This window comes from Lissotriton helveticus, chromosome 9 (genome assembly GCF_964261635.1).
Source record: "Lissotriton helveticus chromosome 9, aLisHel1.1, whole genome shotgun sequence".
Taxonomy (NCBI): Eukaryota; Metazoa; Chordata; class Amphibia; order Caudata; family Salamandridae; genus Lissotriton; species Lissotriton helveticus.
The window spans coordinates 396,909,555-396,921,930 of record NC_136070.1 but is presented as its reverse complement, the minus strand read 5'-3'; the positions used below and the strand labels follow the sequence as shown (position 1 = coordinate 396,921,930).

Genomic DNA, 12,376 nt, shown 5'->3' with positions numbered 1-12,376 from the left:
GGCCCAGATCTCTGTACTAGGGTGAATGTATGACATTGTTCTGCATTCTGTCAATCAACTGTTGTTTTTGCATTTGATGGATGAACATGATGTTCTACGTACAGTGGGCTCCCTTTTTTTTGGTCCTCATCCCATCGTCAATTTCTTGCTAACGCCGATCTCATCCCTTGAAAGAAGGGGGGATGGTCTGCCCACACAAGGAGATTGCTGTTCCGTGGTGACCTCCCCAGTCTCGACAGAAGTGGAGTGAGACAGAGAGACCCAGCAGCCTTGGCTTACTTATTGGACCCGCTTATTGCTCGCCAATTTACAAAATGTTTCCAGACTATCTCTAGGCTTCGGGGGTCACAAGCTATATCCATCTGACTTGTTTGCTTAATAGTTGTAACGCAATCAATCAAAAGTGGACCATTGACTGATTTCCAAAGTCTAAATATCTCTTGTCTTGCTAGCAAAGTCACATTAAAAAAATAATTGTGTTATGGGGGAGTTTTCCCCAAACATTACTGAACAACCTCCCACGTGACCTAAATTACTTTGATGCTTGCTACTATATAGCATAGAAGCGGGTCAGACACCCGGTGTTGGAGAGAATGTTACTTTATACGAAAACGGTTCCAGTGCCTCAGTAGAAATAAATGCATGCTGAAAGGGATCCGTTACTATGAGAAAATATATTCCGTCAAATTGACATTTAAATGGTTAAGAGTTATCGACATAAAATAAAAAAGAAAGAGAAATAAAAAAATAGAGCGGACGACGGCAGTACCGACACTGAAAACGATAGAGTCTGCCCCGTGTGTTTAATACAATGGATTTTAGATATCAAAATGTATGAGTAGGAGGTGCCTAGACTCCTGAACTAGACAAAATTAGTTTGTGAGAGCCGAAACCTTGCATGACTGCTCAAGTTACAAGGGTGTACAACACTCCGGCTGGAGTTTAGTGACGTGATAGCTACAAGTAACAGTTCACCACTGTGGTTTAACATTCCCCATGGTTTACCACTAAAAGAAAGAAATATCGGAAGAATCAATAGGTCCTTATGAAGATGGAGATAATATTTTAAATCCATTGAAACGTACGTCGACCTGAGAGTGTGATGTCCCAGATATCAGCATATCATTCAAGGGTCATTGGTTTTACACTAAACACGAAGTTATGTCCATCTGTGTTTGCGATGTTGAACTGGGGAGGATAAATGTGTATGGTATAAGTCAGTGATACGAGTGTGGAGGTATGAATGGGGGTGAGTATTTACTGGTATAAGCTTTCTACGAGGAAAAAAGCATTGTTTCAAAAACATTTTTTACTGTGTCTCAATTACAAATGTTTTTTCTTTATACAGATTGAGATGATGACTATTTAAAAAATGTACTATTAGAATTGGTTTATACATGGTCAGGAAAACCATATTGTTTAAAGCAATTATGACAATGTGAACTAGAATTGTTTTTTGATAGTCTTTTTTATAAGTAAAAAAGGAAACAAAAAAGGTAAATAAAACTATTTTTGTAAAAATCAAATTAATGTGTGGAGAAATTATGAGTTAATGACCCGCTTCTATGCTATATAGTAGCAAGCATCAAAGTAATTTAGGTCACGTAGGAGGTTGTTCAGTAATGTTGTTTTTTTCACCCTTTCTCCCAGACCATATGAATTTAGCTCTTTAAGGGGGCGCTTTCTTTAAATAGGAGTTTTCCCCAAAACCTGCATCTGGACTGATCGCAAAAAATATAAGTTGAGGGCCTAACTCCATTTTTGTGTCCACTCACCTCACTGATGAAATTACATATAGAAGTCCAAAATCAGGCAATCACCGGGCATTGCATAAACATATGTATATCATCTGCCATTGGAGACCTACACTTCGAACACCCAATTTCTCTCCCAGCTATTTTCGAAAGCTTGCTTGGTGACCAGTAGACCCTATGTGTTGTGAGCAGATGATTTCTCTTGAGTGAGGCAGATTTCACAACAGCATATAATGTGGAAAAGGATACTTGCCATTATATCCTTATGTTTCCTTCCACAATTTCCCTTTCCCAAATGGTGGTTTTGTCTGACATATTTTTGCCTTTGACCTCAAGAATGGTCCAGTACCACAGCAAAACTTCCTTTTTTAAGGGGCCATCCTTCATCACCTGCTAGAGCCATGGTTCCTTCTCCTCTTCTGCCTACTCTTGAGTTGCCCACCATGATCTTAGCTGATAATATGTCAATGTTGTTAGCTGGCCATTGGCACATGCACTCAACACTTCCCACTCCACCAAACCTGATCATACACTGAGGTCTGCCCAATAACTCAGGCCAGCTGATATTAAGGGTCGGCTTAGCCGATCTACCAAGCAATCTTGGGTGCCCGGAGAATCCCAAATTGTGCAAAGGCGTATAATACGGGACACTAAATCTCTTTTGAAAATAAACCCATTTTTTCTTAATGCTGATTTCAAGACTTTCAGCCTGACTTTTTTAAAGTATTTTGGGTCCCTATATTTACACCATGATAGTCTCCATTTTAGTTAGCTTGTTTCAGCTTCATAGCTACATTCAGTCTGGTATTTGTTATAGAAAGAGTGGAGTTCCTAACAGCACTCAAAAATGCGGAGTTCCCCATGTATACTCACTGTTTAAGCTGACATGTTTTGTCAATTTCATTATTAGCAACATGGCACCATACTTAAAGTTAAACATGTTGGTTGATCTGACTAACTGTTCGCCTGGGCGGTGATATTATTTTTTGGGGATGGGACACAGGCAGTTCTCCCCCACTTTAGCAATGCCCATAACCTGTTGGAATCCCTAAATGCACAAGTCAATTTCAGATCCTGCCACATTCCAACTTTTCTTTTTGGCCGGATCCTGAGCCTTTATAGACATCTTTCTTACCAGGTGAATCTGCTTGACATCCTTTGCAGTATTTTACCCAAGTATCTGCGTGAGGATCTACACTCCTTAATGAACCAGTAATTTGCTCTGGGCGTATACCATTTATGACCCATAGTAGGAACTACTAAGTGGAGCAAGAATTTCTTGAAGAGTTTATTATATGTGACACTTATTGTCTCACCACATACTGCGGAAGAAGGACAGTGTGTCAATTCCATTAAACAGTACTGTAGGTCATCGTTTATTTGTTGTAAAATATCAAGGGTCTCCAAAACTTGAGATCATATCAAACGTTGCTTATAATTCGAAGGGGTGATATACCTTGTATGAACTGGCAAGCGTTGTACTTTTTCCAGTTTTGGGCAGAGTGATTCTATAGAAAGACTTAACAGGTCATGTTCGCTCTCTATCCTTACTGTAACCATCATATCCTCAAGGGAGGAATGGAATTGCAAAAGCTATTAACCCCTTGCCTATCATACTTGACTCTACTGTTGGTGGCTATTAAGGCAAAGGCCAGCGTGAAGGCCATCAGCTGTAAAGCAGCCTCTGTCCATCTTCGTATGGGTGAGAGATCACGCTGCATAATATCCCAAGCCTTATTCTCTTCTTCGCCTCGAGTGACGTCATCATTATCTAAGGGCTCATAACTGGTATTAAAGTTGCCTCTTACTATCAGACCTGAGTCATGATGATGGGTCATCAAATATTCATTAAGAATCAAAATAGTTTTAGACCTTAGTCCTCGCCGAACTCCTCTAGAGTAGACATTGAAAATATTGATATGGAGGTATCTCCCACTTGTGGTCGCCTGTCGAATAGTTAAAAAGCCTGTAGAGTCAATAAATAACCTTTGGATTTTTCAGTCTAAATCTAATGTGACCCATATCCCTAGTCCCCCTGAGAGCCACTCGACAGGTCCTTCTGAGGCGGAAATCAAATAATTAAGATAATCCGGTTTAAAAATGGGGCCCACACACCAAGTTTCCTGGAACTGACAAATGGGGTATAACTCAATAAAGATTTTCCAGTCTGGAAGGGCAATTTTAGTTGTAAGTCCTGCTACATTCCGGCATAATAAGGAGATCCCCTTCCCAGCCATAGCAAAATTAGCTAATGGAGGTTGACTCCTAGTGATCAAGGTTTCAGGGTCAGAACAGACACTATTTGGTTTAATGGAAGTTCATCCGATGAGGGTCTAACTAATTGTAGATTAGTTTTGACCAAGGAGGTGGCAAGGGTAAAAGCCTTGGGGCTTTTTAGAAAGGCTTTTGACCTGTACAGAGCATGGCTGGTTGTGGGAAAACCTCTTCTCTTATCCAAGTTGGTAGAGAGCTGGTGTCAATCCACCATCCGAGTGGGGGTGTCAGTTTGTTGACTATTAAGGAAATGTCCCCAGTCAGGGTGGCTAGGATTTTCAGGCTGATTGTATTTTAAACGGATATCTGTTTTAAACAGTGGGCACGTGCATATGTCAAAGGCCATCATGTTATTGAGTAAGCCATTACTAGCAAGAATAAGCTCTATATTATCAAAATTAGCACCAGCCTGTGAGTGTCTTTAGCTCCTAGGATGTCCTCTCTTATAGGAGAGTAACTTAGCACCTTCTGAATCCAATGAATAGATTTAGTTATTAATGCCTCTTCATCTTCATGAATTCTATATTGCCTACTTTTCAGAACAAGCGTTAAGAAAAGAGAACGGTTGCGATGTATGCCCACTTTTTCCCTTTCTGATATCTGGTTCCGTGCTGGCAAGGGAGGACTCTTGTGGCCAGAATACCCGCCAGAAGAATGATCATGATTGTGGATCAGTGGATTCCATACTAGCCATATTATGTCGGTAGATCCCCCCCTGAAGCCCCCCTAGAGGTCTCAAATAATTTGATCTCAGATGGGGACACTTTTGATGTAGTTGAGTAATGTCGCTTATAGGATCCCTTTACATTACTATGGGTATGTTGGGCCTGAACATTAGTAGTGAGCGTATCTAAGTCTCCTGAGAGGCCAGGTGCAGTGATTGTCACTGAATCAGGTTCACCATTATTGCTAGGTGAAGGATCCGGCTGTGCCTGTTCATTGAAGGGGGTAAATCGGTTGCTGCAAGGGATAGTATATAGTGTCGCTAGCATATCTTGGGTAGGCAAATCCCAAGGTGAAGCAAAACAAGGTGGCTTTTTAGATGAGGTTTGTTCTTTGCTGTCACACCTTTTAGAATGACCTGTGAAAAAACTCGAAATTAGAGAAGCATCTTTTTTACCGCTGGCAGGTGCTTTTGATCTCAGTTATGAAACCTGGGTACATTTCTTCTTAAGTGTAGCTCCCAGATCATGAGGAGCTTATCAAGCTCTTTATTATTGGGTTCTGCACTCAGTTCCACCTGAGCAGGAGTATCTATGCTAATAAGAGACTCAACGTCCTCTATAAGGAGGTCAATCTCTTGAAGATTGCAATTTTCTGACTTGCCAAACTTTTGGAGTAGGTAGGTATAACCGGATTAGAATCGGGAACCTTGAATTTTCCCATAGCTTAATGTATACAAGCAAGTGCAAAATACACAGTAACACTACCCAATTATATTCGCTTGCTAAATGAGGCTCAAAACACAATACCTATTGATGGATTAGTAGAGAGATCAGGTTAATTGCAATGACCAATTGTTACAATTAATCAGAAAGGCACCTTGCATGTGCAAATGAGTCCAAAGAACCTCCTAGACTCACAATGATGTCTCCTGCAAGAGTCTTGCACTAATACTTCAGTATCCACAATTTACACAGGTCCACAATGTCCAATGTCAAGTTGTAAGAGCCAAGAGATTGTGCCCAGTCCCAGCCTCCTCCGGTCTCTGATGGGCGCGGATGGGCCCGCCCTTGGCCAGCGGTTGGTGCAGGCACTAAATAGTGCTTCCATGTAGACGTGGCAAGTGAGGGAGACTGGAACTGGTAACCACTGTGGCAAGTTCTCCTGCGACGTCCCCAACCTAGCCAGAAATGTCTAGTGGATGCCAGTTCTTGTAGTCTGCATGATGAAAGCAATTAAGACCACCACACCACAGTCCTATGTATACACTGTTTCACAGTGATTGACTCTGTAGCTAATGATGGAAAGATTTGATTGATTCAGAAATATGTAGACATGGATTCTAATGTTTTTTTAAATCCAGATGAATCACTGTTTTAGATAAACGTGTGCACTTAAGTTCACACCAGGTGTAGTGGGTAGCCTTGTTTTTTATTAGATTGATATATTGAGATACAGAGAGGCAGATATACGTTAGTAGTGAACTGTGTATGAACCTTACCTTGCCTGATGACTGTGATCTCTGGTGCAAATGGGCAATGTAGGTGGCAGGATGCTAGCTGTCCAGGACACACTGTTTCATGAGTGATAGTTTGTGGTACGATCCTGGTCTACCACCAGGGAGTACATCTGCATCCTGGGAAACTTATTCTTAATAAACCTCCTCTCGTACTGCCACTTATTTTTGATCAACCCATGATGCATTTGTCTGCCACCCATGCATTCACCCTGTGCATGGCCTACTTCTGACAGTTTATGGCAGTAGACCCTGGAGTTCTGTATAGTGGTCCACCACACAATTAATCACTATGTCTGCCTCCTCCTCAGTGAAGTTTCTCTTCCTTCTTTAGTAGAAATGTCTGCATCTTCACTGATTCTGACTGAACTGGAGTCAGGCATAACTGGAAGACTGAATGCTAGGGGTGGGGGTTTTAGTAAAGACAGGAAGAATGGCGCACTGACTAATGTGCATGGTATCTTATATGGATCTGAGAAAGTACGGTGCTGCCAGGTCGGGGTATTTACCCGATAACCCCCGGATTCGTGTGAGTCGAAGGATACACACTGGAAAATGAGCACATTCCTGGGCACACGTGGTGAGGATATAACAGAGCTAGTATGAGTCTTTTCACGATTTGCCAAAGCGGCGGTTGACAACAGTGTACATTTGAAAAGATTTTTTATCACAAGGCAACGACTGTTTTAAACCAAACAACCAGTCGACACGTGTTTCAACACAAGGAGTGATCCTGTGACTATTCAGGGCCCAAGGCTTAGCAAGAATGAGTCCAGTGTCTGGGCGGGAGGCGGGGTAGGGACGCCGGGTATTGGCGGTAGTAGAAAGCTGCAATGAACGGGCAAAAAAAACTGTGAGGTTGGGCGGGAGTGGGACGAGACCGGTGTCCCCTAGAAACAGCGAGAAAGAAGGAGACTTACCCCGGGAGATGTAAAGCTATGGCGATCCACGTGGAGTATGCGTGGAGTGGCGGGTGTGCCTGTATTCTCGGTAAGGCGAGGACGAGGGACACTGGACTTGTAAGGATACCGGGTACCCTGCTGCGGGGCGCAGCGTGACTTGTGCTGGCTCTTCCCTCGGCAACATGGATATGGTTGCCAAGGGAAGAGCCAGCACAAGTCGCGCTGCGCCCGCAACAGGTTAATATGCTCAATGGCTACCTGAAGAAGTCCATAACCTAGGACTTAAAGGTACTATCTGACCACTTCTGAATCAGGTGAACCACACCTTGATTCGCTGAGACTGTGACAACACACGGCCTCATCACTCTTCTTAGGTCCTGACAAAAGCCCCCTTGAACCTTCTGGGCAAACGATAGGGTTGAAACATGTCGACCTTTTTTGTGGACACTTTTGTGCGGTAGACTAATAACAGGTCTTCAAACGCACGACACTGCTTTTAAACAATCTTGAACCTAGATTGATTAAAATATAATCTAGGTATAAAAGTTTTTAACGCCACCTATATAATTCACTTCACTAGAGCACCTTCTCCTCGATTTTCGTTGATCACTACTGCAATAACCAGTGGTTCACCTCCGGATGGAGGAAGCATACGACTAAAAAGAAACCCAATGATGATGCTGTCACATTTTTAAAACAGGGCGGAGAACCAAGATATACTGCCTTACGACTTGGGTACGTGAATGAGGGTTTTTTATCGATAACTTACACAAGCGTTGCAAACCCGAGTTACTCAGGTCAAGTAACCCATTCTCTTTTGATATTGACTATTACGTTTGTATACATACCTTTGTGAACTGGTCCCCCTTTCTTGAAGTTGAGTGGATTTAATTAGTAATAAGACTGGCAGTTAGGATGAAATGGGAAACAATCAGCTAAAGAGATCTAGACATAGATTTTTACATATTTTGCACTGAGTTAGCATCACAAAAGAGATGCTCCATTTACGCTACTTCCTAGTTCCAATTTGGTATGAGTTGCTAAACCCCTTTTGCGATTCTGAAATGAATTTCTGACTCTCAAAATAGGGTTAGTACTTTGTAAAAAACGTTATGTGTACGCAAAATATGCGATTTTGTTAAGCACAGAGTTTGTAAACGCAAAATGGTTTCGTATATTGTGTCTAATATTCAGCAAATGGAATGTATCAGGTTACCATTCAGGTATAAGATCTATTGAAATGAGTTCGAGGTATTTTAAAGAAGGTAGCATTTCAGGGAGTGCTATAAACAGCTGAAGGATTTTTTTTAAGGGTACAGGTGAAAAGTTCTATAACTTAGGTGCATGACCTGAAAAGGTCAGAGAAGCAGAAGACTATTTCTTGAAGCCTTGGATATAAAAGCAGTAATTTCTTTAGTTCCTTAGTTTAAGAACCTTCCAGTGCTTCAGTTGATTTCACAGCCATTTAGGATTATTGAAGGAAGAAGGCAACTGGCTGTCGCCCTTTTGGGGTCCCGTCTGGACTACTGCAATGCGTTGTATGCTGGACTGAATAAGAGTCAGCTGCAGCGCTTGCAGGTGGTCCAGAACGCGGCAGCCAGATTTGTTCTTGACCTTCCCCTACGCTCTTCGGCAACGTGGCTAGAAAGCAGCTCCACTGGCTGCCGATAAAGGAGCGGATTGTCTTTAAGTCCATGTGCATGGTCTATAAGGCCTTGGCAAAAAGTAGCCCTACAGGCATTAGATCCATCTTGACCTACTATAATCCTGGCAGGAACCTTCGCTCCTCCAACCATTTTCTTCTTCATATCCCTCGCATTCGGAAAGCCAGATGGGGTGGTAGGGCTTTTTCCATCTTGGCTCCAAAATGGTGGAATGACCTCCCTTTGGAGCTCAGGTCCCTCCCCTCCCTGCAAACTTTTAGAGCCGCTCTCAAAACTCGCCTCTTTGTCCAAGCGTACGATTTAAGCGCATGAGTGCCAGCCTTCTGACTTTTTTTTGTTAGGCGCCTTGACACCTTCGGGTTTTAGTTTGCGCGGTACAAGATGCAAAATAAATAAAGGACAGTTCCTTGTAAATTAGGCATGCTGTTTTTGAGGCATCTCTCTCTTCTATCCGAAGTTACTTCAAAAAAGCGATGACTGGTATAACCTGTAGTTGTGCCCACTTATAGAAATAAGCGTAATCTAATGAGCAAACATCTCAGTCGGGAATTAAGTTATTAATTTTGGAGAGGTGTGGCTCTACCAACTCAGGAAAGTCAATCTGTTTTGGTCAAAACTCGGAGAAAGAGAAACACTCTGCTCAACCCCTGGAAGCTATGGCACACGCAGCAGTCATCCTCCAGAGAAATGCCTGTTAAGTTGAAGCAGTACCAACAATCTTAAAGTTAAGAACACAACACAGTAAAATTCTCAAATCAAGTTAGAAAACATAATGAACAAAAAGGCATAAAAATAATTAAAGTAGGCTAAGGAGAATCTGAGATATGAAATTTTAAGGCAAAATACTCTTAAAAACACTAAAGTGTCTGTGGGCTTACAAAGCGCACTTTATGGGTGACATACGAAAAATGAAAATAGCCCTATAGTACACGGCAAAGGCACTTTTCTTTGACAGGTGTCACTGCAGTACATTTAAAATGCAGCCCATTCAGAGTATAGTGGAGCTGCTACAAGACATATATTTCTGTCATATAGGCAGGTGGTGCAAATACACACCATAGCCCACATATGGCCTTTAAGCTAGCATGCCATAGTTCTATTTTACGGACCAGTTACAATAGACTTGTAGGAAAGTTAAAAGGCCAGGTAGTTCCAATGTACAGCACATATTATATACGGGGAATCACGTGCTTTCCTGCTGTTTAGCAGTGGCGTAGCACACAGAGTCCTAAAGACAGTAAAAACACAGTCCAGAAAAAGGTGAAAAATCTGGTATGACAATGCAAAAAAGTAAATATGCTACTGGCTACATGTGAAATTCGGTTCTTATCAACTTTTTTTCTGAAACGCGTGTTGGTCAAGTCACCAAATATAATGTCAAGTGCACTCCCTCTGTGCGGCACCTCACTCGCTTCCTCCAAAACCACACCCTTTTACTAACTGTCTTCTCACAAGGGGTTGTTTAGCACAACTGTGCACCTCAATCCCTGAGTGAGATAGTTTTACAAAAATACTCATGGCAGATTATTGAAACAAAATATGGACACTCATTGATATTTGTATGCACGTAACATTTAAATAGTATAAAAGTAGACCCATGGAGACAATAAGGCAGGTATCACCTAAGCAGGATTCAGATGCCCTTCCCTTACTGATGACAAAACATAAGAAGAAAATGAAATGCTGCAAGGACTGGGTGGACAGAATTTGCCCGTGTGGGCCTTTCGCACACAGGACAATAGCTGCAGCTTATGGCTGCAATTTGAGCACGGTGAGCACCCATCTGCAATCTGGCACTCCGTTTACCCCAAGCCTGTTACCCCACGCTTGGAACCTGCAGAACAACGGTGGCAGGAATACCAAGGACGCAGGAGGAATGCTTAACAACCTTATAAAGTTGCCAAAAGGGGGTATTTAAGTCTTGAGGACACACACCAAGTACTGGGCAGGCTAGCATTTTAGCTTTTGAAAATAAGAAGACCTGTTAGAAATCGCCAAATGCACTGAGTGGGTGACCACACGACGATGTTGCTGCTCCTGAGTTTCAAAAGGAGAAGGGAACCCCAGAGAGAAAATGACTCTCTTTAAAGGATTTCCCTTCCCCTACAAGTCTCACCTGGCATGACATCATGCCATAACTTCTCTACTAATGAGAAGTGAGTAGTGTCAGCACGCGCACGTCAATGTGGCTGCTGTCACCGCAGTCTGGTAAAAAAAAAAAAAAAACGGACCGCCTGTGCCAGGGCACAAAACTGAGCCCGATATCGACCCGTTTCGGGGACCCGTTTAAAAAATGCCGCTGCTCAGCACCGGTGAGACCCGGCCCACTTTAAGCCTTGGTTGTAGAGCGGCATTATAGTGAACGGGTGAATCTGAGTGTGAGAGAGAGTGGTGTGTTGGAGGGGGGTGGTCGATAACGGGCAGACGGAACTGGCTTATTGAAGAAAACTATACGAAAAGTCTGTGTGTGTTATTCTTTGCAATTCTGCCCAAAAACGTAAACCTGGCTGAGTCACTGGTACTGACCACAGAAAACCCTTCAGCGTAGAGAGGGGAGGTGGCGCAACGGCCAGGGCTGCCCACTTCGGAGCGGGGGAACCCTCTTCGAGTATCGGCGTCGCTCCACATCCTGGGATTCTTGGCAAATCACTTAATCTCTCAAAGCCTTGTTAAATGGCATCATTTTTTAAGTAAAATATATTTTAGCATGAGACACTGAAAAAATCAATGCATTCTCTCACACCTTGAATAATCAATTGCATTTTATGCAATGAAAGGGTTTTATTTTTTTGAAAAACAAGTGTTACAGGTAAACCTCGCACTCTCACATTAAGGCAACCATAACATCCGCCCCTCTCTCTCTCTCTCTACGTTTCATCTGCATGGGGACTAACCTGTCCCTGGGGGGTCCCGGGATGTGGTCGAACTTCATGTGAGTGTATTTCACATAACAGCAGTACAGCAGGAAGGCCAGGGCGGCGCCGGCCAGCGCAATGAGCAGGAGCCAGGAAATTAAACCCCACGCGTCCATTTCTGTATTCAGCTCGGCTCTTCTCTGCGCTCTTTCCTTGTTGATTTCTAAACAAAACAACCTTCGTCCGTCGGTAGGTTATAGTCTTCAGCGCGATGAGGGCGGAGCAAGGCAGGGAGGGACAGCATGGCCCGCTGCCAAGAACTCTATACCCATTGGGCTTTTCATACACATTTTCCTTATAGGGGTGTGCGCGGGTGAGGATAGGCGCAGGTTCAAGGGGTGCAGGTGCTTCTGCAGCACATTCGGCCACAAGTTCAAGGGTGCGTTAGTGCCTGTAAATCAAGAGAGAGCAGAGGGCATTGGAGGTCATGGGTGTCACGTGGGCACAGGAGGCTGCCAGATCCCACTGGCACAGCGGGCATCTTGGAAAGAGCAGTCCGTGTTTGTTCAGACTCGAGCCGGGCTAGGGTGACCAACCGTCCATAAATTTCACGGACTGTCCGTAATGTGGACCTCACATCCGTTGTCCGTGAGTATCCATTTTAAAAACGCCCTTTGTCCGTAATTTTTGGCGTTTCAGGGAGCAGAGCTGTTTCCCTGTGAGAAGCCCTAGCCTCCTGATGGGGCTG

At 43.3% G+C, this 12,376-nt stretch overlaps 1 protein-coding gene across 1 annotated transcript in view; it reads right to left on the bottom strand.

The window, feature by feature from the left end:
• The window catches only part of LOC144781356 (cholesterol 24-hydroxylase-like), a 457,687-nt gene extending 445,610 nt beyond the window's left edge, over window positions 1-12,077 (bottom strand). Inside the window, exon 1 of the mRNA XM_078660145.1 lies at window positions 11,668-12,077. Coding sequence (XP_078516271.1) covers window positions 11,668-11,804 — 137 coding nt within the window. The 5' untranslated portion in view covers window positions 11,805-12,077. The remainder of the gene's footprint in view (window positions 1-11,667) is intronic.
• Between the last annotated feature and the right edge of the window lie 299 nt (window positions 12,078-12,376).